Below are 24,506 nucleotides of genomic sequence, written 5' to 3' on the forward strand. Positions count from 1 at the left end.
CCAAATGCGGAACCATAGATAGAGATGAACCAAACCACCCGGAGTTAATTTAAGCTACACGGGAAATAGGGCAGTTTTTTCCTCTCATTTCACCAGAAGGGTTTTAACCGGTACATTTGCGTTAGGTTTCATCAATTACTTCTGTTAAAATATTATTATAATATTAAACATCTCTTACCATCGTATTCGTTAAAATACATACCTCAAAATGTTGATTAAAGTTAAGGTAAGCGATATTTATCATAGCATTTACATGATCTGTCTCTAATATGTGAGTTTCATGATTAAGTTAGTTGTTTTCAGAAACAATTTTCAACCGTGGTTTTATTATAGTAAAAGCGTAGTAAAAATTTTGGGCGCATCGCAATAACCACATTTTACTACAAATTAAGATAGAAACCTTGGTTCATTTGCGTATGTGTGCATGAATTGTTGCGTATTTGATTCTTGCTGAATTTAACCGAGCATTCTCTGCATGTTTACTTTATTATGTAAGCCATTGAGATGCATAAGAAATAATCATTTTTATATCACGTCTCAGACACTCACAGGAAAAGAAATAGAAATTGACATCGAGCCTACAGACAAGGTAGGAATATTATGATGATAATATTTCTGTATTTTTGAAACTAAATGTGGAGGAAAACCACTGAAATCTTTTCCCAACCAAGGTGGAGAGAATCAAAGAGAGAGTGGAAGAAAAGGAGGGCATCCCGCCACAACAGCAGAGACTCATTTACAGCGGCAAACAGATGTAAGGTTGCAGCACAGCGTCATTTTGATGCTAAATGTTAGCCATGATTCTGAAATGATCTCTGCTTTATTTCAGGAATGATGAGAAAACCGCTGCTGACTACAAAATCCAGGGAGGATCTGTCCTGCATTTAGTTCTGGCTCTCAGAGGAGGAGAAAACCTGCATTAGTCCTGCCAGTGTCTTTCCTCTAAATTTAATCAGTTAAGCTTGTAAATAGTAGAAATGTGTGTTATCATATCCATCGAAATCAACAGCAGAATCTCCAGAAGGCTGTGGTGCTCAATGCCTCCAGTGGACACTTGGCTTTGCATAAACCATGTTATTGTCATCACAACTGCTCGGGATTGAGAGAGCATCATACAGATGCTTTCTAAACACTGTTTACAGTCTTAATGCGAGCTTATGCTCTAGCTTGACTCAGATTCTGCAGTATAAAGCTGTGCACTGAAACAACCCCTTTTATTCATGGTTTAGGAAACTCCTGTAAAAGAGCTTATAGAAGTTTGATTATTATTTCTATTTTAATCAGTAATTTTAACACACCTCCCTTATTCAGTTCTTGCGCATCTAAAAGAGACACAGATGTGTATCATCTTCCCAAAACAACACGTTATACCATATCTGTTTTATTGTATTATGTTTTGATGAAAGAGGAATAAACAATGGATATTTGTCATTTCACACACACACAATGAGGTTGAGAAATATGTATAGGACATTTTAAGTATGTGAAATGGCAAGTTCACATTCACCGTCAATAAAAGGATACGATGTTGGTGCAGGAATGTCCTGAGGCTGAAGAGAATTAATAATTGACAAAGCAAAGATGCTGAGGAAAGGCTTGATACTAACAGTAAGGCAACTGGAGCTCAGGATGTTTTCATTCCCAGACAATATCATTTATGGGGCTTCTCATATAGTTGTTTAGTGACAGTGCATAAAAGACCTCATCTAATGATGGTGTACATTAATTTGTTCACTCTTGTGTGGTAATAACAACAGCACATAAACCACACTTTTGTTCTAGACAATTCAAACCAAGGTAACACATCATAAAAATCTGTCGTATCAAATCTGTTCAGCGAGGTTGACGGGCAGCTGCCCATTTCCACAGATGACCGTTTAACGTCTGGATTCACATAGGTCTGTCACAAGACTCCGATTGATGGCTGACTGTTCCAAGACGGACTGGGAAAGGAGTCAATTTGTACTGTGTCCTGAAGCATTGTGCCCTGATCGGAGTAAGAGACTCGAACCCGCATTTTAAGGCTGACCTGTAGAGAAAAAAACAGTATTATGAAGTTAAGAGGAGTTTTAAGGAAATTATGTTTTTTATTATTCAGCCTCATGTCATGTCAAACCCTTCGTTACTCTTTAGAATATAAATTAAAATAAAACCTGAGAGCTTCCTCATCATCCATAGACAGGAGTGGTTTCGAAAATATCCTCAGAACTGAGCATATGAGTCTGGGGTGTTTAAACTCGGTCCGTGAGGGTCGGTGTCCTGCATAGTTTAGCTCCAACTTCCTTCAACATACCTGACTGAAGCTCTTTAGTATTCCTAGAAAGAGCTTGATTAGCTCGTTCAGCTGTGTTTAATAGTGGTTGAAACTAAAATATGCAGGACACCGGCCCTCCAAGACCAAGTTTGGGCAGTTCTGCCTTAAGTGGTGTTCAATCGGAATGTTATCAGAACATGAAGAATATTTCTGTGTGCACATAAAACAAAAATAACAAATTATTAAGTTTTTGCTAATTATTAAGTTTTTGTGTGTGTCACGCTTAGTTTTACTGCTCAGGAATCTACATGACCGCAAGTTATCTTCAGCCATGTTTGTGGACAAACGCAGAGCATAATGTAAACCAAGGGAAATCACAACAGAAAATAAACATTTTATACTAATAAATATTGAAAAACATCTCACAAACACTCTTAATGAAGTGGAGTAACATGTTTATACTTTAAAAACGCTCAAGTTTATTTGAAACTGACGGTATCAACGAGCTGCTGTAGGAAAACAGTTCAAGAAATAATTTATTACTGGAGTATATACAGTTGAAGTCAGAATTATTAGCCCTCCTGAATTATTAGCCTCCCAGTTTATTTTTTTCCTTAATTTCTGTTTAACGGAGAGAAGATTTTTCCAACTTATTTCTAAACATAATAGTTTTAATAACTCATTTCTAATAACTGCTTTATTTTATCTTTGGCATGATGACAGTAAATAATATTTTACTAGATATTTTTCAAGACACTTCTATACAGCTTGACATTTAAAGGCTTAACTAGGTTAATTAGGTTAACTAAGCAGGTTAGGGTAATTAGGCAACTTTTTGTATAACGATGGTTTGTTCTATAGACTTTCGAAAAAAAAAATAGTTTAAAGGGACTAATAATTTTGTCTTTATAATGGTGTTCAAAAAATGTAAAACTGCCTTTATTCTAGCCGAAATAAAACAAATAAGACTTTCTCCAGAAGAAAAAAACATTATCAGACATACTGTGAAAAATTCCCTGCCCTGTTAAACAGCATTTGGAAAACATAAAAAAAGAAAGCAAGTCAAAGGGGGCTAATAATTCTGACTTCATATATTTGTTGGAGCCATTGGTGTTTATGGAAGATAAGGAAACTCAAATTTCATCCAAAAATATGTATATTTGTTTTCTGAAAATAAACGCAAGTCTTAAGGTACTGGAATGACCTGAGTAATTAACAATTTTCATTTTTGGATATAGTGTGCCTTTACTGAAAAAAAAATAAAAACAGAACTACAGCTGGAAGGACTTGCCTTGTTTGGGTTGTTGAGTAAAACAGTCTGTGTGACTTGACCGAGGCCATGTGCTGCAATCACATTCCCACTCGGAGCCTTCATTTGCAGCTGAACACTCTAGACAGGGAAAATAATAGGGTTAAAACAAGAAATTCTAAAAAATGTTAATTTATTTTGTTCATATTAGTACTAAAGTAAAGAAAAAAAATGATTCATTAAGAAACAATTGTCAAATAAAAGCAATAAAAATAACATTAACGTAAAAAGACAAAAAAAAAAAAAAAAAAAAAAAAACCAAACGGCAACCAAATGGATCAGGAGTTCAGTGATTTATTCATTCATTCATTTTCTTTTCAACTTAGTTCCTTTATTAATCCGGGGTCGCCACAGCGGAATGAACCACCAACTTATCCAGCATATGTTTAACACAGAGGATGCCCTTCCAGCTGCAACCCATCACTGGGAAACATCCATACACACTCATTCACACACATATCCACTACAGACAATATGGCTTACCCAATTCACCTATACAGCATGTCTTTGGACTTGTGGGGAAAACCGGAGCACCCGGAGGAAACCCACGCGAAGAACATGCAAACTCCATACAGAAATGCCAACTGACCCAGCCGAGGCTCGAACCAGCGACCTTCTTGCAGTGAGGCAATCGTGCTACCCACTGCGCCACCACAACGCCCGAGTTCAGTGATTTATATGAATAAATACCTCTGCATGCCATTTATAACTTGTTCATATGGTTGCTGACAATGATAAGTTTGAAAATGGAGCAGGTAGAGACCTTAGGTACAGCTGCTTGAAGAGTAAAGTTGCTGATGTCATTCTGAGTGGAGTTTGAGGCAATAAGAGTGACTGTGATGTCTGTGTCTGTCTGACTGTCACACTGGATCTTCAGGCTCACTCCATTCTTCTCATACACCGTCACAGCAGGAACTATATGCAAAAAAAAAAAAAAAAAAAAAACGCACATCAACAAAACTCCTCCACTGGCAGATTTGTACAACTTTTAGAACTTTTCAGAGGTTTGCGTTTTGATTTATTTAACCATTAATATTATTGTAATTTAAAATATTGTTGTTGTTTTTTTTTTAAAAGTCATTTATTCCTGAGATTAAAGATAAATCTCCACCAGCCATTATTCCAGTCTTCAGTGTCATATGATCCTTCAGAAATTACCTCAATTTGCTGAGAAGGTTATAAACGGAGTCAGCTCTAAGTTGGTGGGACTTGAGCTCTAAGTAGGATGTTCAAATCTGGAGTTTTTATTTATTTAATGTCTTGTACACGAGTCTAATTTTGTGCTTTATGAATGTCTACACCTACTACGATTTTGAGTTGTCAAGGCCATTTCAAAGATCTTCTAAACACCTTGCTGAGAACCATTAATTTATTGACTCATTTCTTTATAAAAAGGCAGTCAGACCCCAAACTTACTTTGGTTACTTTGGAAATATGTGAAACAGGTGTAGAAATGGTGAATTATGCAGGAGCGTGTTCTCACCTGGCGTGGGCTCCAGTCCTCCCAGCAGGTCCAGAAGATCGGCACTAGAGGTAGTTGTTGCAGTGCTGGTTGGGGCAGAGCTAGGCTGCACTGGTGTGTCCGTCCCACCCAAGAGATCCAGAAGATCACACACCTTAAACAGAAGTGTAAATTATGTACATTTCTATTTTTTTATGATTTACTGTAAGTTATCCTATAATAATGACCTGGTTTGCTGGCTCTGAGAGCAAAATGGGCTCAACAGGTTTGGTTTTGGCTGGCTCAGGCTCTTTAATCTCTCCTGATGAGTCTCCATTAGTGTGGCCTGGTGAGTTTTTCTCCATCAAAGGCATTCTCTCCAACACCGCAGCTCTGAGAACAATAACGTTAATTGCTCACTAATGATCGGCTTGATGATCATCTGCACAATTCTAGCATGATCTCAGGGTGTTCGGTGCAAATAATAGGCTATTAATGCGCTAGTTCATTTTTTTCCATTCACTTGTTTCAAACCAATTTGAGTCCTTTTTTTCTCATATGTAACAAATATAGTTGAAGTCAATTTTATTAGAGCTCTTGTGAAATGTTTTTTTTTTTTTTTTTAAAACATTTTAAAAGGTCAATATCATTAGCCCCCTTAAGCAATATATTTTTTAGATAGTCTACAGAACAATCCACTGTTATACAATGAATTACCCTCACTTGCCTGGTTAACCAAATTAAGCCTTTAAATGGCACTTTAAGCTGTTTAATTAAAAGCATACACCAGCTCATTATTTAACAATGGTTTATTTAAATAAATCTATAGAAATAGAAAATCTGAATTTGATATTAAATATTTAAATGTGTCTCTTTTTTATGTTAAACACAAAAGAAGTTATTTTGAAAAATGTTGATAAGCATCAACCTTTGACATTTATAGTCAGAAAAAAAACATACACTACCTGACAAAAGTCTTGTCACCTATCTAAGTTTTAGAAACTACAATAACTTGACTTCTAAATTATCATTTGGTGTCAAAGTGGCTTATATGAAAGGCAAAGGCCTCTAGATTACGCTTATTTTACCAAAATAAAATATGATCATGCCTTTATTTTTAATTATTTAATTAAAACAGTAAGGTCTGACTTTGTTTAGACAAAAGTCTGGTCACTTAACAGAAATAATGTATAGTATAGAATATAAAGTCACAGTGGAAAAATAATTAATAGTGTATGACTCCCATGAGCTTGTAGGACTGCATACATACATCTCTGCAATGACACAAATAACTTACTAATAAAGTCATCTGAAATGGCAAAGAAAGCGTTCTAGCAGGACTCCCAGAGTTCATCAAGATTCTTTGGATTCATCTTCTGCCTTCTCCTTCATCTTACCCCATACATGCTTAATAATGTTCATGTCTGGAGACTGTGCTGGCCAATCCTAGAGTACCTTGACCTTCTTTGCTTTCAGGAACTTTGATGTGGAGGCTAAAGTATGAGAAGGAGCGCTATCCTGCTGAAGAATTTGCCTTTTTCTGTGGTTTGTAATGTAATGGGCAGCACAAATGTCTTAATACTTCAGGTTGTTGATGTTGCCATCTCTGCAGATCTCTTGCACAGCCCCATACTGAATGTAACCTCAAGCCAGGATTTTTCCTTCACCAAACTTGACTGATTTCTGTGAGAATCTTGGGTGCATGCGGGCTCCAATATGTCTTCTGCAGTATTTGTGAATATTAAGATGCAGTTTAACAGATGACAATCTGAAAAATCGGCCTTTCTGTCACTTTTCCAAATGATCAACTAGAAGTCAAGTTGGTAATTATTGCTCTTATATCTGGGATCGATGACCAGACCTGTCAGGTAGTGCATTCTGTGTGTTGATGTCTAAATTTTAAAACGCATTCAACAGAAGGAAGAGAGGTTTGAAACAAGTGGAAGGTGTATACTGATAACTGAACTTTCATTTTTGGCTGAACATTCTCCTTTAAAAAAACATGGTTGTACCTCATGTGGTCATATTTCTTGAAAAGTGCATTATATTCCACCGCTCTCTGCTGAAGCTCCAGGTCAATACAGCTGCCGTAAATACTGACAATACTTCTAATACGGCTAAAACAGAGGAAAAATCAAATAAACATCAAGAATGTATAGTATATTCGTGTGAGAAATTCATAGCAGTTATAAGCCATACTCGACATTGTCTGTGATGCGAGTGCTCAGCTTCATGGTCGCAGTGAGTGCGAAGCCTCTGGTTGCTGGAGCCGACATGTGAGACTGTAGAACGGTTTCCAAGGCATCCAGGACGTCATCCTCTGTAACCTAGCGACAGAAAAGGCCCCAAAACTCAATTTAGTCACTCGTTACATAACAAATACTGTGATGATGATGATGATGGCCATAAGATTTCAGCACTGATGTTAATCTGTAATATACAGCTGAAGACAAAATTATTAGCCCTCCAGTGAAACATTACTTCTTTTTCAAAAATATCTGATAAATATAAGTAATATTTAATAAAGCGAGGAGTTTCTTCATAGTTTTTCTAACTAAATTTTCCTTCTGACATAATGTAATCTATTTTTTTTAATGCCACGTCAGCAACCAAGACTAATTTGATGGCAAGAACAAATAAAAATCAATAATAAATATACAAATTTAAAACAGCAAACAAATAAATACATAAATAGGATGTTTAGTGTTAATGCATGATAAAAATTTTAAAAATTTATCCTGGTGTCACTTTTTAAAAAATGTCTTTTAAAGTTCAAGACACCCTGGAGTACTTTAAAAAATTTTGAACAGATTTTTGTGTGTTGAGCAACAGTTCAGACAACGTCAGCACCTGTCAGCGTTAATAATGGGAGAACTGGATAATTTTGAGCTTTTGTCTGCTAATTTCACCTTCCGGGTTTAAAATCACTTTTGGGGGCAAGATCAAAGTTGGTGACGTTGTGCGAATCTGCTAGTGGAGTGATGACGCAACGATTTCTCATTATTATTCATAACTGTGTTTTCTTATCCTATGAGAAGACCCTGCTGCTTAATTATTCATGAGAGCATGTGCTTTCCAAGCTGTTAGACCCAATGACTGGGTGAGACCACGTCCGTGCATGGCATGGGTTGTATGTGTTTGTTTTCATGATCCATGGGGTTTGTTGCAGGTTTTTCCCCGCAATACTGTCAGGGCCACAGATACAGCAAAGCTGTTGGTTTGCGCAAGCATTTTTGTCAGGATAGCTGTATGAGAACTGAAGAATAGTGGACTTTTAATCAGTTGAGCTTGTTACCATTAAGACACATTGTCTATTGACCTTATTCTTCACCGACGAACGGGCGCTGCCATTTGAATTTTTTTGGCATGAGACTTCGGGTCTCATTCACTTCCATTAATTTTTAGACATTAAAAACTGTTCGTTTCGCTGTTTGATGTTGCAAACTGATAATTCCTTGTTATATTATTCTACTTGGTCTGTATAGTCATGCAAACATTTGTTTGTAGAGCAAGTAGTTTGACCGTTTTTTTGCCGTTTATTATTCCTTGTCATTTCTCCCATAGGCGACTGAAACGGAAGTTGTAAGACAATCACGAAAACAGGCGCACTTCCGCATTTTAGAATAAGGTCAATATCCGTGCTGCTGTGTTTACCTATGTTTAAAATCTTCTGGATTACTGGCAGGGCTAATTAAAAAGATAAGGCAAGAGACCTGCTGCACTGCTATCCATTGTGTCTGCATTCAAACATGGGGATTGAGAAGGAGAGAAGTCCTCCTCATTATAATTTTAATATAAACACGATTATCTTTATAATGATATAACAAATTGCAGTTACGTGTATAAGGAACTACGAATAACATATGTAGCAGGACATTAAATTACTGTTTAATTAAATCATGGGTCTCCTCATGGTTTAAGTCTCATTTTGTTAGCCAACTGACAACAGTTGTTTGCTTCCCTCTTTCTCCCCCTGCTCTGCCGGCCACACCCACTCCTCCCTCTGCTCACAGAGCACAGAGGTACACTGTGGGGGATTTCATGAGAGTTCATTTATAAAAAAAGAGCCTTCTGGAATCATTAAACGCAGGACAGTCCAGTAAAGTGTATTTTACTGTAAGAGGAGTTGAGCAGTACAAATATTGAGTGGAGTCTTTAAGCAAAAAGCCATGGATTAATCCAATAGGTGTCCAATATGACACCTGGTAAAAATCATTTGACCAAATCTAGTCTTAACATGTCTTAAAACTCTTAAAACTCTAAAACTGAGATTTCAGGTTGTATTTCAAACAGTTTATTATTTTCCAATGCATCCCACTCCTTTTGCCAATTATTCATTCATTCATTTTTTCGTCGGCTTAGTCCCTTTATTAATCCGGGGTCGCCATAGCTGTATGAACCGTTAACTTATCCAGCAAGTTTTTACGCAGCGGATGCCCTTCCAGCCGCAACCCATCTCCAGGAAACATCCACACACACACTCATACATTACGGACAATTAAGCCTACCCAATTCACCTGTACCGCATGTCTTTGGACTGTGGGGGAAACCGGAGCACCCGGAGGAAACCCACGTGAACGCTGGAAGAACATGCAAACTCCACACAGAAACGCCAACTGAGCCGAGGCTCGAACAAGCGACCCAGCGACCTTCTTGCTGTGAGGCGACAGCACTACCTACTGCACCACTGCTTCGCCTCTTGCCAATTATCTAAAATGTAAACGTTGACAAAAGGTCTCATCTCTAAATGAGGAATTTGGCATTTGTTTCTTCTGAAGAAAATCCTTTTCCTCTTGGATAGGCTGAATTACTTTGTTTTTTATGTAAAAACTGTTGAGGGTAAATATGATTAGCCTTCTTAAAGCAACACTCCATTTTTTGTGTGGAAACAGGCTCATTTTACAAGTCCCCTAAAGATAAAGAGCTGAGTTCAACCATGTTTTAATTCACTCAGTTGATCTTCGGGTCTGGTACTTTTAGCTTAGCTCAGCTTAGCATAAATCAATAAATCAAATAAGACCTCAGCATCCCATTTATAAATAAATAAATAAATGCATTTTTGATTGGCCACAGAACAAACCATGGTTGTGCTAAAACTTGTCCAGTAAATAATCACCTCAGATTAGCATTTAACTTGTATTTTAAGCCAAATTATGAACGGTCATTATGGCAAAGACAAAAGAAATTAGTTATTAGCAACAAGTTTTTAAAACCATTATATCTAAAAATCTGTTCCTCTCTCCATTAAACAGCAATTGAGAAATATTTTTTAAAACTTGTAAATTTCACAGGAAGGCTAATAATTTTGTTTCAAGAGTTCCCACTTAGATATGCTTGGCATTTATAGCAGGTTTGGCATGCTGTCTCGGGAGAGAACCCTGAGCTCTGAGATATTTGAGCCCAGGGCTCCCACCCGGTCTAGAAGCATATCAGGGGACCCAAGATCAGGTAGGTCTCGATTGCTCCCCCTTTAGAAGGGGAGAAAAAGGAGGAGATGGGGTGGAAGGGGGGATTCTTCTAAAAAGAAGATATTAAGCTAGGATCATTCTGATTGGATTATTACTGATTACGAATGAGTGGCCAGCAGTGCACAATCATATCACGTGCTCCTCTCGAAATTAGTTTGTGAAACTTCACTTAAAATACAAGGTAAAGATAGCACAAAACTTATGGAAAGATAGCACAGTACTTGACAACTGACAAATTATTTATTTTGTCATGCTCAAAATCTCATTTGGGGTTTATTTTGGTTTACCTGCACAGGCTCGATCTCCTCACACTCGCCCTTCAGCAGCAAATCTCCATACTCTCCTATACACCAGCATGCAACTTGGACCAAGGATTGCTATATAGAGGGAATATCTATTACACACAAGCACTTACAAAGATTCAATATGAACAGGATAAGACTGTACACACAGGTCAAGTTCATTCAACAAAATTACTGAAATGCTTATGTTTACCTGTGAAATATCTTTTACAAGTGCTCTGTAGAGCTTGTGAACGGTGTAACAGTGGAGTTCAGATGCTGTAGTGATAAGTTGGATCAGATTGGGCACAGTTTCATCTCTTACATCACCTCCAGCCTGAAAGAGATATTTAAATATCGATATCTAAACATGACAGTTGTTCCTGATACAGCTGAATGGACATTTCATCCAATAAAAAAACAGCAATAACAGATTCACCCATGTCATTTCAACTTAGTGTTGTTTTCTTTAAAAAATAAATGGATAATGAGCTATTGAAGACATTTTGCAATTTATAAAACATATGGAAGCTCATTTTTGCTGTGGAGTCAGAAAATAACAATTCATGATTGCAACATACAGTTTATTTATAATGGGATGATTTTGTGTTATATTTTAGGAGGTATTGGTAGTGCAGATTGGATTTTTTTACCGTGGTGAGCACATGCAGGATGGTATCAATGTGCCAGCGCTTAGAAGGGGAATACCTGAACGAAACACAAAGACAAAGTGCTGTTCAGTGCCTGTGACTCGCCACATGTATACAAGTAGACAAGCGAACACTAAAACCAACAACAACACAAATGGCAGTACATCAGGATTCCTCCATATGACATGATTTAGAATAGATCCAATCATTGGTGAGCAGAGAAGTCACTGTGCTGAGTAAATCTGGATCTCATGAATGTTAATCAGCCCACACTGACATTCCTAGCTAATTCTTAATTAATAATTATTATTAATATCAAACTTTATTCTTACTTTTCTGGATTTTATTAGTCTTGTATAGATTTTTAGGTGAGTTGTACAGCTTTGTTTACACTTATTATGATGTCCTACATGCTGTATGAGAAATAGTTGAATATTTTTCTTTTTTTTAATACTGTTTTTCCCTGAAAAAGGACATTTTCACATTATTTCATATGATATTTTTTGATCTGGAGAAATTCTTATTTCAACAGGAATAAATCCTTTTTAAGGTCAAAATAATTGATCCTTTTAAGATCTTTTTCAATTGGCTACCAATAAATGAACTTGTCAAATTAACCAGGTTAAGCCTTTAAATTGCACTTTAAGCTTGAATACTTGTATTTTGCAAAATAACTAGTTATATTAGGAGACAAAAGAAATTAATTATTTAAACTATTATGTTTTCAAAATGGCGATGCAGTGGCGCAGTGGGTAGTGCTGTCGCCTGACAGCAAGAAGGTCGCTGGGTCGCTGGTTCGAGCCTCGGCTCAGTTGGCATTTCTGTGAGTTTGCATGTTCTCCCTGCGTTCCATGGGTTTCCTCCGAGTGCTCCAGTTTCCCCCACAGTCCAAAGACATGCGGTACAGGTGAATTGGGTAGGCTAAATTGTCCGTAGTGTATCAGTGTGTGTGTGTGTGTGTGTGTGAGGATGTTTCCCAGAGATGGGTTGCGGATGGAAGGGCAAACGTGCTGAATAAGTTGGCGGTTCATTCCGCTGTGGCGACTAAGCCAACAAGAATATGAATAAATGAATGAATGAATGAATGTTTTCAAAATGTATTGATTATTCTTTAAACATCATTAGGAAAATGTTTTTAAAAAAAGAATTCAAATTTCACAGAAGCGCGAATAATTTTGGTTTCAATTGTATGAAGCCAGTTTGCTATGATTTTTATTTTTTGTATATGGTTTTCAGAGATCAGAGTTTGGAGAGGAATGTATATTTGTGATTGGGGAAAAGGTTATATGTATATCTATCGCTACCCATTTGACTTGTGCATTTTTTTTCTTTTCGTCTATTCTCTATTATAAAATAAAAAATTTAAAAAATCAATAATTGTATTAATTAAGCTGTTTTGACTGTTTCACTCTGTGTTAACATTTGTCAATGTTTTATTAAGATAAAAAAAATTGAGATCACATGGTATCCCAGAAAGCTGGTTTAACTTAATTACTTCCTTTCTTCCTTCTGCTTGATAAAGGGTATAACTAAAGAAAGTTTATAATAATAACGTTTGTACACAGCTGTAAAATGTGACATACAGTGAAATCTGTTGTTATGAAGTTCACAAATATTTTAGATTTTATTTCCTGGTTAGAAGCTACCAGCAGGGGCATTTTTTATAATTACTTCTCAAAAACACACATACAGAAAAAAGATATCAACATCAGTCAAAAAAAGTAAAAAAATATAAATTTGAAAACCTGATATTGTGCATCCTTATTATATTAATAAAGGTCAAACTAAAAAGGTAAACAACAATTAAATGAGGTGAAGACCTTTTCATTTCGGAAGTATTTAAGTTTTTATTATATAAATCCCTTTTTTGAGGATTTTTTGATTGTTGTTGAAATCACAAGCAATGTATTTAAAAGAAAATGTCTTGTTGCCAAAAATTACAATAATTTAACAAAAAAAACTGTACAAATAAACATTACTTTTGAACAGGATTTAATTGAGAATTGATGAAATATATTAACAAACACACACATATAAAGCTCAGAGGGGAACTAAACCATAAATATTATGATCATAAATACTAAATCATAAATGAATAATATTATTATGTTCAGAGTGTAAATTGATATGGCTACTTGCATACCCTGAAAGTTACCTCTGTTTTTAAGGTTTACATTTCCCTAAACTTATCCTGGTAAGTCGCATAACCTGCTTTCTGGAATACCTCCCCCAGCCCAAACACAACTTAACAAGGCTGAGCCCCACAAACATATAATGCAGAAAATATGAAATGTAAAAAACCAATGATACCTTTCAGCAGCGTTGAAGATCCCAGAAGCAGTTTGAGATCGCAGTTCTACAGGACAGGATGAAAGAAAAATAAGGAGCTCCTTCATCATTGAGCGAATGTTTACAGGTGACACGAGGGCAAGTGACAGTTCCAGAGCACGACTACAGAGGAAAAAAAACAGCAGAATGTATTGCTTCAATTATACCTCTATTGGTATACGTCTGTATTTTCAGTGCATTTTCATTTTATTATCCCATCCAGTACCGTTTGACTGAGGTGTCCTGATCTTTCAGACAGTCAACAATGGTGCCTCTGTGGCGCTGCACTGCATTGTGGTCCGTCTGCACTATCTTCTGGAGTGACGTCATTGATATGTAGCTGTAATAAACAAGAGGAGACAGAAAATGAGTGTGTTAGTGTAAGTTTCATACTAAAATTACTGTAAAAATCCAAATAATTCTGTTTTTTAATAGTTTCAAACTTAAATAAATCTACCAAAAACCTAAAAAAAAGAGACAGACTAAAACTAATTTGAGATGATATTTATTTACCATAATATTTGGGCTCTGTAAGAGTTTCCAATTTTTTAAAAAGGAAATCTCTTGTGGTCAATAAAAATGCAATTATTTGCAAATATAGCAATATTGTGTATATTATGTTATGTTGGCTTTACAAACAAAGCTTCATCTTTACCTCAGACAGTATTTAAACAGTATCTTCTGTCATAGTTTTCAAGTTTTAACCCCCAAATGAAACAGATGCTCAATAAATAACAACAGAAAATGCTACAGACTATCCTTGAGAGTGTCAAAACATTTATTTACCTAACATCCTTCCAGTTAACGACTTCTATTTCTTAATTATTGCTTAAATTTCTAAAACATTTTAACAATGAATTTTAGCCCCGTGAAAGTATAGCTGGATTTTCAGCCTCAAAATTGCAGTGATCAGCACTATCTGAAATCATGCTGATACACGGATTTTTGCTCAAGATATTTTTCTGATTATCATTTATGTTGAAAAGTGATGCTGCTCAGTATTTTTGACAGGACTTTTTAATGCAACATTAAGATGCAGCATTTGATGCACCATATTCTTCTTTGTGAATTCAATCTTTGCTTAAAAATTTGTACTTTTTTTTAAAATTAGTAATTAAGTACTAACCCATCTCTCAAGGATTTTGGGAGTCCAATTTGTTCTTAAAATAAAAAAAAGAAACATTTTAAAATAATTTTGTAGATTTAAACCAAATAATGTCGCAAGATTTGAGAAAAGCCATCACAAAATCAGTCTATAAAGCCCAAAAACTAAAAGAATAAAAATGTCCCTTCAAAAACCTTGAGAGATTAATATCTGTAAAAATAACTGTACCGATAATATTTTCAGTGGTGTAGTAGGCTACTCAAACAGGAAAAACTGGCTAACCCCCTGACATCCTCTGCATAGCACATTGTGATTACAATCAGATCAAAGCAAACAAACGCATATGCGATTAAAAAAAACTATACAATGGAATAAATGAATAAAATTTACAAGCGCAAAGAAAAAAAGAAAGAATCTTACCGAATATTCCTGTCATTATTTAATAGAAACCTCCCCAGAATATTAACAGCCAGCACCTTAAAACAGAAATTACATCCGTTTAATGTCCTTAAATAATCAACAAATGTCACAACACTACATAAAACTGTATATTATGTTAGATATGAAATTATGACACACCCTAAGCCCACTCTCTGAGTTGATGTCCATGATAGTCAGAACGGTTTCATACAGCACAGCACTGCCTGCAGTCTTACTGCTGTCTGTATTTGTAGCCACCTGTCAATCATCAACATCAGGCATTATAAGCTGTGTATTCAATATCCATAATGGCGTCACACAGCAAATGTTTGTTCAATTATACCTGTGCCAACAAGTCATTCATGGCATCACTGGCAGAGTCATTATTGTGACCCAGAATCCTTAGCAATCTAAGAATGCGCACCTGTGGGACAGAAAGAGACCAATCCCAATAGCTTAATATACATACAGTATGTTTGAGCATAATAAAGTGTGATATTGAGCTTGACTAGATGACAGACCTGCAGAAAGGGGTCACTGATACCAGCAACATTGTGTTCTGGAGAGTAACTGGACGTCACAAGACCTTTCATAATCGTAACCAGCTCCGGAACAGCCTTGCAGAAAGAGAAGGAAAAGCCATAAGTCGTCTGTATGAATAAGAATAGCTAAAGTAAACATTTTTGAGTAAATTAACTTACCTTGCGGAACTTATCTAGAGTTTCAGCATTTCGCTCGCACAATTCGGTGATGAGAACTACAGCTCCATGCAGAACCCCTGCGCACAAAGTTAATCAGACAGTTATAAAATACTCAAACATTATTATTAAGCTCCCTCATTAAAAAAAAAACACACTCAAGGAGAGACAGTGTGATGAAAATGACATTTGTATCTCGTTTTTTTTGTGTTTGGTATGTTTTTAGTACAGCAGGAAGAATACTAAAAGACAAAATTTTTATCTTTTTTATTAATCACTTATTAAACAAACTTTGCCCTTAAACAAATTCAGATATAAATAAAAATTTTCTTCAAAATAACAAAATCTATCACAGTTAATGCTGTAAAATACACACACTGGCCACTTTATTAGGTATTCCAACTGCTTGTTAACTCAAATTTCTTATCAGCCAATCACATGGCAGCAACTCAATGCATTTTAAATTTTAAAAATGCTGCAGTTTAAACTGAGCATCAGAAATGTGGAAGAAAGGTAAAGGTGAAGAAAGGTGACTGAACGGCTGGTTTGAGTATTTCAGAAGCTGCCGATCTACTGGGATTTTCTCGCACAACCATCTCTGGGTTTACAGAGAATGGTCTCAAAAGGTTCATATACACACAAGTTGTTTTTATATTAAATAATTAACAATCAAATAAAATAAATCATGTAAATATGTAAATTGCACAAGGTAGCTTCAACGCAGATTTACTGTTACAAATTAAAGCATTTACAAGACAGTTGTATTTAAACAGTTAAAAATATAATGAACACATAAGCTAATATAGCGCAAATAATTATCTTCTCTAGAGTATATTTCTTTAGCAAAGTATTAAGCTGTGGACACCATTTAAGTGTTTAAGAAATGCAAGATGTTCATTCATGTTTATTTGGTGCTATAATTAGTAGTAAAAAAGGAAGAAATAATCAAGTTCACTTGTACTGCTGCATTGCCTATTGCAAAACAGCAAACTCTACAGTTTACACCATAGTGCACAAGTGTCAAATCCAGTTCCTGGTCTCTACTATATTTTTATTCACTTCATTATTATCACCAGTTTTATTCACATATAAACAGACAGAAAAATTGAAAGAAGGACCTTTCAAACAAACCCTGGAGTGGTTCTTTTGTGGCGATAACGTGAACCAACACAAATGCAAAAAGTAGTTTGCTTCTTTGGACTAAACCAGTTGTCCTTAGAATAAAAAGACTTAGAAACTGACTTTTGCACAGGCTGTATTTTTTTGTTACACATTTATACGATTTGCTTGAAACAGACAAAAATACTTTGTACATAATATAAACTTGAAGAGTTTTACAAACTCACCATGGTTATACCAAAGACTTATTCACTCATAAATGGATTAAAAGATTGATCTTGGGATTTAGAATTAACAGCCTGAGTCCTTACAAAAGTTTCAGGTTGACTTCTGGACAAGCTGTATTTGCCTGTTACACGTTAATACCAAGACATAATTTTAGACACACTTTATTTTGATGGTCCTTTTGTTGAATTTAAGTTACATTGCATCTACATGCCAACTAATTCTCATTAGATTGGAAGTAGACTTTTAGGTTGGGGTAAGGGTAAGTTGACATGTACTTGCAAAGTTTCTTAGGGTACGTTCACACTGCAGGCAAATGTGGCCTGAATCTGATTTTTTGCCCTCATGTGACTCAGGTAATGACAATGTGAACAGGTGAACAGCCCGAACTGCATTGAATCTGATCTTTTCACTTCAGATTTGTGCCACTTTCATATATAGTCTTAAATCAGACAAAGATCTGATGTTCTGCAATGCGACAGCAGTGTGAACGGTTATGTCGGATTTTTATGTGACTTTTACATAATCTTTGAGCGACATGCATCATCATTCTGTGCTGCAAACTTCATCTACTTCTCAGCAGCACAGTAGAATGGCACACAGGGCAATTACTTTACCACAGAAAGTTGGTTGTTCATTTTGAAAAAGATTTTGAAGGCAAAATAACTGGTGCCTGTTAACTAATCTGGTTAACGATTGAGGCATGGGTTGATCGCAAAGCCGAAGAGCGTCGTGGATGTTGCAGATAGGAGATCTGTGGTCAAAGGAAGGGGAACTTTCTCTGAGAGAAAAAAGGGCAGGTGCTTAAGCACCCAAACCCCCCTTCTGCACGTGTCTGATGTTTATAAACAAAGTAAAATTAAGTGTTACCATAATTTTTTTCTTAAAACATCCAAAACACTTTGTACATAATATAAACTTGAACAATTTATCAAACTCACCATGGTTCTTCTCAGACAGCAGAGACCTTGCTGAAGGAGTAAACAGCTCTGCAAGCTCTGGGACCTTTCTTATTATGTGGACGGCACACAGCGTGGCCTAAATCATTACCAACACCGTACAGAAACAAAACATCATTTAGCAAGACTGTGTTAGTGTGGATGCTGACATGACTTCAGCTACACTTAGACATGTTGACTAACACCAAATGTCATGAACTGACCTTTTTCTTGATGTAAGAAGTAGAGGCCCTGAGGAGCCGCTCGATCTCTGGCGCCAGGTCTCGACACATCTCTGATGAACCCATGCAGGCCAAAGTGCAGAGAGCCAGAGACTGGACATACTGACTGCTGTGGGAAAGGTCACTGCAACACCAGCAGAGTAATGGATTTTATTATATTGACAAACACAATAAAAACTAACTATAATTAAAATGCTTAAATTAAATCAAATGTAATAAAATAAATGAAAAAATATTTAATATTTGAATAATTGTTTTAATATGAATTAGTTAGAATTTAAAAATATTTCCATTTAATGAATTAAAAATGTTGTAAGAGGAAAAAATTGTTCAGAAGTGAGTACACTTTTATGATGGCTTGTGAAATACTGATCAAAAAAATTCAAGTAGTTTTAAAAGGAAAAATATGGTAGGTCCCGATGTTTTGGTTGTTTGTTAGGTATTGCAATGCAGTTTCTAGGGTATCTGAGGGGTTATTATGGTGTTCTGATGGTTGTGAGAGTGTTGCTTTGGGGTAACCTAGACATTCAGGGGTTGCTAGCATGGTGCTGTGCCATTGCTAGAGTGTTCTGGGTGCTTGAAAGGAGGTTGCTAGAATCAGGGTTCCCATTCTAGGCCAAATGTCATATTGTTTGCATTATTTTGTGTTATCATGTCTCAACTGTTTGAGAAATTGTGCTAAAACTCAAAGCCAAAAGCTGAACTGCCATATTAAATTCAAGTGGGTTGGTTATCCTTAAAATTATTTCATAACATTAATATAGCATTGATTAATACATCAAATAATGATTCTTTTACACCAATCTAAAGTTTACATGACTAAGTACTGGTTGCAGAGGCAAATAATAATAATAATAATAATAATAATAAAAACATTCACAGTATTTAGTTCACAACTTAATTAGCTATATTTCCAATTCTGTCATTGACCATATACCTAATATGGGCTACACTTTAAAAAATAAATATTTTTAAACTAATAACATAACACAATTGTAAAGAAATCTGTGTTTTTGAAACAAATGAAGACACCAGAAGTCAATCAACGATTTTAATTATATAACCTGACATGTTTACTGCTCCAAAATATCAAAAACTCTTTCAAAAAATAAAACTGGTTGTTTTTAAAGAAGAAAAAGGTTTTGTTTTTTTACCCAGACATTTGAAAAGAATATATTTTAGAGCAGTGAGCACAATACCATGATAGTGTGAAACTGATATTTTTATCCAAGGTTATCATACCGTCAGAATCTTATACCGGCCCCTGTCTAATATAATGTTGAATACAATGCAGGAGACAACCTGATAATGACAAATGTTTCATTTTACCAAATGGTCTAATAATGTTGTCAATGACAAATGACAAGAATTATGAATAAATACATTCTGATGCAATCACTTTCCTGTGAACAACTAGGACACATTTTAAGTTCAAATCCACCCTTTCTAGTCTATACAAAATGTTTAGCATTTTAACCAACAGTAAACCTACACATAGGCCTAACATTATTATTGTTGTTTTATCATATAACAATACTTATAGCCTCCTCATATTACCCTTTATTTTGCATCTACAGAATCATGTGAAAATCGTAAGCTTGATGTTAATTAAAATATATTGTGATTCTCATTTCACCAGAATCGTGCAGCCCTACCCCTGACATTCTGTAACCTGGATAAAATAAATAACATAATATTCCCTGACTCACAAAACCTTTCCATGACATTCCAGAAATTCCATGACCAGCAAAAACCCTGTAGGCTGTTTCTATGGTATGCCAGAAGATTAATAAGCAATTTAGAGTTACTAAAGTAATCTGTGTTTGCTTGGAATCCAGTAGAGTGCTAAAAAACACTTGATAAGGTATTCAAAATGTAGTTGCTAGACTAATTGATGTGGTAACTTAAGCGGTTTCTATGGTAATCTGGGTAGTTGATAGAAGATTGCTAGGATGTTATGAGTGGATGCTAGCATGTTGCTAAGTGGTTCCTAAGTCATTGCTAAGGGTTTCTTAGGATGTTGGTATGTGGTTAATAAAGTGTTATGGATTGTTAGCATGAGGTTGCTACGGTGTTCAGGCTGATTATTATGGGGTTAGCAGGGTAATCTTGTGGTTGCTTATATTTTGTCATGTGGTTGCTGAAGCGCTCTGAGTGTTCTTGTTATACCAAGTGTTCTCAGTGCAATAGGGTTAGCATGCTGTTAGTGGGTTGCAATGAGTTTTCTAGAAATGGCCAGGATGGTTTCTGGAGTGTTCTTATGGAGTTGCTAATATTTTGATTGTGTCACACACACAAAAAAAGCAAACAGCATAAAATATACAAGTTTTTTCTTTACTTCTTGATTGAGTTGGTGATCAGTAAGCTGGCGTCTTGCTTCTCATCCAGGAGCATCATTGCTCCCAGGTAACCAATCCTCTTCTCGCTGTACCTGGGACTCGCAATCAGACGTACACACTCCATCTGCAGAGGAAAGAACTAGTTTTTAACAAGAAACATACTGTAGGTGAAAACATAATATAATGTAATAAGAGGTACATAAGGTGTAAAGATCCTTAAGTAGACACAAGACCTAATTTTTCATCAATCCAGCAATGGCACACACATGTGGAGACTGAGAGTTACCTGGCCGAAGTGTGCAGGGTAGCCCAGCATGTGCACATACAGTAGTTTTGCCAGACTGTGCGAACGCTCCCCGTTGTCAGTCTGACGAAACTGTGCCCGGATTTCTGCACACTCTTTTTGGATGATGCCCCTTTCTTCACCTTGCGTCCGGGCACTTCGGATGACCCGGATCATTTCCTGTAAACGCACTGACGGAGTCATGACTGGATCTGTAATCAGAGATTTCGAGAGAGGCTTTTCATAGAAACTGAAAGAGGACCCAGAACATTCACAGCACAAAACAAGGACATTAAACTCGGGAGATTATTAGTACTTGATTCAACTAAAAATATAATGTATTTTTAAAACTAATTGCAACTCTCTGTGTCTAACATGCTTTCATTTTACACAGAAAAAAAATTATTAGGGAATTTTAGGGAAATAAATTAAACTCTTTATTATTGTTAATTTATATGAAACAAAATATGGCTCTGAGTTTTGATGGAAGTCACCCTATATTGCACCTACTAATCAATAGAGCAAAATGTATACATGTACTTAGCAAGATTTTAAGTTAATAATTTTGTAATTGGAGAACTACAGATTAAAACAGTAAGACTTTATAACATTCTCTTTATTTATTTATTTATTTATTTATTTTTTACATCAGTACAAATGATAACTTTTACATTTGTATACATTTTTTTTCTTTTAAGCAAGAAGTTGTAACATCATGTTAAAGTTATATGTAAAAGAGAACAAAACAAAACAAAAACAGAGAAAAAAAAAAGGGGGGGGGGTGTGAGAGAATTTGAGGTGCTTTACTAGGGTAGGGTTCAATCACTACTCTCTTGTTAAAATACTCAATAAATGGATTCCATATTACATAGAAATTCTTGATTTTAAGAAAGTTTGAGCTTCTGAAGTTGCAGGCAGGACATGACATTTTTTATCAACGTAGAGCAGCGGGGAGGATCTTTTCATTTTCAATTCAGTAAAATCAATCCACGTGACCAAATGGTTATAAATCTTACCACTGTACTTTGATTTTTAGATCGTTCTGCATCATGACTGACAACAAATATAGCTAAAATAGGCCCGGAATATATTTTTTCCCAGTACTTCTGATATTAACTGAAAAACCAAAATCCAATAATTTACAATTTTAGGACAACTGCCAAACATGCGATGCCGGAGATTGACTGCATCTGTCACACAGTGGGTCTACATAGGGGAACAACTTGAGGAGATTTAATGTAGGCAAGTGGATTCTTAAATTATATTAAACCATGCCTGATACACACAGAACTAGAATGAATTTATTTTTGTGCTTCCTGCCTTAGCCAGATTTTAATTTCTGCTCCGAGATCCTTTTCCTTTGACAGGTTGAGATGCTCTAATGAGTCATCACATTTTAATTGAGTCAATTTATTATGGATTTATTATGTGAACTTTGCATGTTCTCCCCATGGTCACATGAGTTTCCTCTGAGTGCTCTGGTTTCCCCCACAAGTGGTATAGGTGAACTGGGTAAGCTAAATTATCTTTAGTGTATGTGTGTGAAGGGGTTTGTGTGGATTTTTCCCAGAGATGGGTTGCAGCTGGAAGGGCATTCGCTGGGGAAAACATATGCTGGATAAATTGGCGGTTCATTCTGCTGTGGCGACCCCAGATTAATAAAGCGACTAAGCCAAAAAGAAAATGAATGAATGAATTAAATTCCACATTTCAGAAATGGATTCTGTAGAAACAAAGTTTCTACTAGGGAGGTTGGTGGTTCAGCAGGAAATTATATAAAATTATTTTGGGCAAAACGGTGAGCTTGTAGATATTTAAAACAGTAAAACATTTTCTGTATTTGAAATAAGTCTGTTGAACTCACCAAGAGTGCATGTATTTAATAAAAGTATAATAAAAAAGGTAAAATAAAAAAGACGTTTAACACATACAATTAACTATATTTTTATGTAGATTTGAAATTAAAAAAAAAAACTAGATATCAATGTATGTATATGTATAGCGGGTTGTTGAAATATTACGTTGCTGCTTAATATTTTTGTGGACACTGCATTTTTATGATTTTTTAAATACTGTTTAAAAAACAGTTTTTTATAACATAAAAAATGTCATAAAGGTCAATTAATCACATTATAAGTGTAATTTTTACCCTTTTGATTAGTTTTACTGGATACTCATACATTGGAAAAAAAAATTTCCAAGTACATCCTCGAATTGATAATTTTTTCATTGAATACACACAAAATTACCTTCAAAATACACTCTCTTCATTTTCCCATAGCTAAACTTACAGTTGGAAGATGCAAGAAACCTGTAAACCTCCTTTTAATTCCAAGAAATGTCTAATTTGACTGCACCATTCCATAAAACTGTTTTAAGGGCCCAGGATAGTTGTTAAATTAGTCGTGCCTGTCACCTTTGCCTCTTTTTTGTCGGTGGGATTCAAACATACACCTGCCTTCACTTCAGATCTTCCCACACTCGCTACATTCATTCCCGCATGCGCACCGCGGCCTTCACGCTCCTATAAAACGCATTCCCACATCTCATTATCGTTTTGACATCTAACACAACCATCTTCATATATTATTTACAGCGCAGTCCATGTGTTCAGTTATAGTCGACCATCTTTAAACACGATCGCTGCGAGTGTATCAAAAACAGATGCACATAAATGCTAACAAAAACGTCAACAGTCAAGTATAAGAGTCGAATCATCCAAAACTGCGACCAGTTATTATCGCTAACGTAACATGTCGCTCCTGTTGTTTGCATGAGATAAACAAATATTGTGGTTAAATAAATGTAGCTGACACTAAATTTGGGTGTTACTTATGCTACTTTTCGAAAGCAAAATTCAAGTTTGAGCTCGTCCTGAGTGTTGTCAACCTGTGTTTGTATCCGCGGATGTTTGGAGCATCGGATCCCGGGCTCATCGTCTTACCTTTGGCCGCGCAGTAATTCCTCTCGCCGAAGCCCGTCGGCTGCTCAAAGCCTAATTCATCCGCTCCTCCTCTTCTAATTTCACCGTACGATGTTACAGACGAGATGCTTTACTGTACGAGTAACTTTAGGCTGTAAGAGCATTTACGAATGTGTGCATAAGGCTCATAGTACAGCGCAACTTCCGCCATCCGGGTGTGCCATTCATTCCCGTCCAGCAGCTCTGGAGCTGGAAAAACACTTGTGTGCAGTGTGTGTGTGTATTTAAAGGACCCTCGCACTATTTACTGATGCTTCGTCTGTTTCCAAACGTGAAAATATTCGATAAATGTGGCAAAGAATGCGATTAATTTCAACTGTTCATTACATAAAACAACTAACGTTAGCCTAGCTATCAATGTTTATGTTATTACTGCTTTTATTAGTAGGCTAGTAAATAATTTAAGAGAAGGAACTGTATAAG

At 35.8% G+C, this 24,506-nt stretch overlaps 2 protein-coding genes across 2 annotated transcripts; one reads left to right on the forward strand and one right to left on the reverse strand.

Moving 5' to 3' along the window:
• Nucleotides 1-94: 94 nt before the first annotated feature.
• Nucleotides 95-1,540, forward strand: nedd8l (NEDD8 ubiquitin like modifier, like). Its single transcript, NM_001002557.1, is given in 4 exon segments — nucleotides 95-226; nucleotides 542-589; nucleotides 672-754; nucleotides 830-1,540. Coding segments are annotated over 4 exon segments (243 nt in total). The 5' UTR covers nucleotides 95-208; the 3' UTR covers nucleotides 924-1,540.
• On the reverse strand, nucleotides 1,366-24,289 carry ap1g2 (adaptor related protein complex 1 subunit gamma 2). Its single transcript, NM_001289858.1, has 22 exons — nucleotides 24,045-24,289; nucleotides 21,104-21,312; nucleotides 20,817-20,941; nucleotides 18,461-18,602; nucleotides 18,240-18,336; nucleotides 15,958-16,034; nucleotides 15,778-15,873; nucleotides 15,600-15,680; nucleotides 15,416-15,514; nucleotides 15,257-15,312; nucleotides 13,958-14,071; nucleotides 13,714-13,854; nucleotides 11,407-11,461; nucleotides 10,968-11,090; nucleotides 10,760-10,849; nucleotides 7,204-7,331; nucleotides 7,017-7,121; nucleotides 5,253-5,397; nucleotides 5,047-5,179; nucleotides 4,327-4,478; nucleotides 3,546-3,644; nucleotides 1,366-2,029 (listed from the first exon to the last, which is right to left on the reverse strand). Exons 2-22 carry the CDS (start codon nucleotides 21,302-21,304, stop codon nucleotides 1,904-1,906), a joined length of 2,385 nt encoding a protein of 794 aa, NP_001276787.1. The 5' UTR covers nucleotides 21,305-21,312; nucleotides 24,045-24,289; the 3' UTR covers nucleotides 1,366-1,903.
• Between the last annotated feature and the right edge of the window lie 217 nt (nucleotides 24,290-24,506).

This window comes from Danio rerio, chromosome 2 (assembly GCF_049306965.1).
Source record: "Danio rerio strain Tuebingen ecotype United States chromosome 2, GRCz12tu, whole genome shotgun sequence".
Taxonomy (NCBI): Eukaryota; Metazoa; Chordata; class Actinopteri; order Cypriniformes; family Danionidae; genus Danio; species Danio rerio.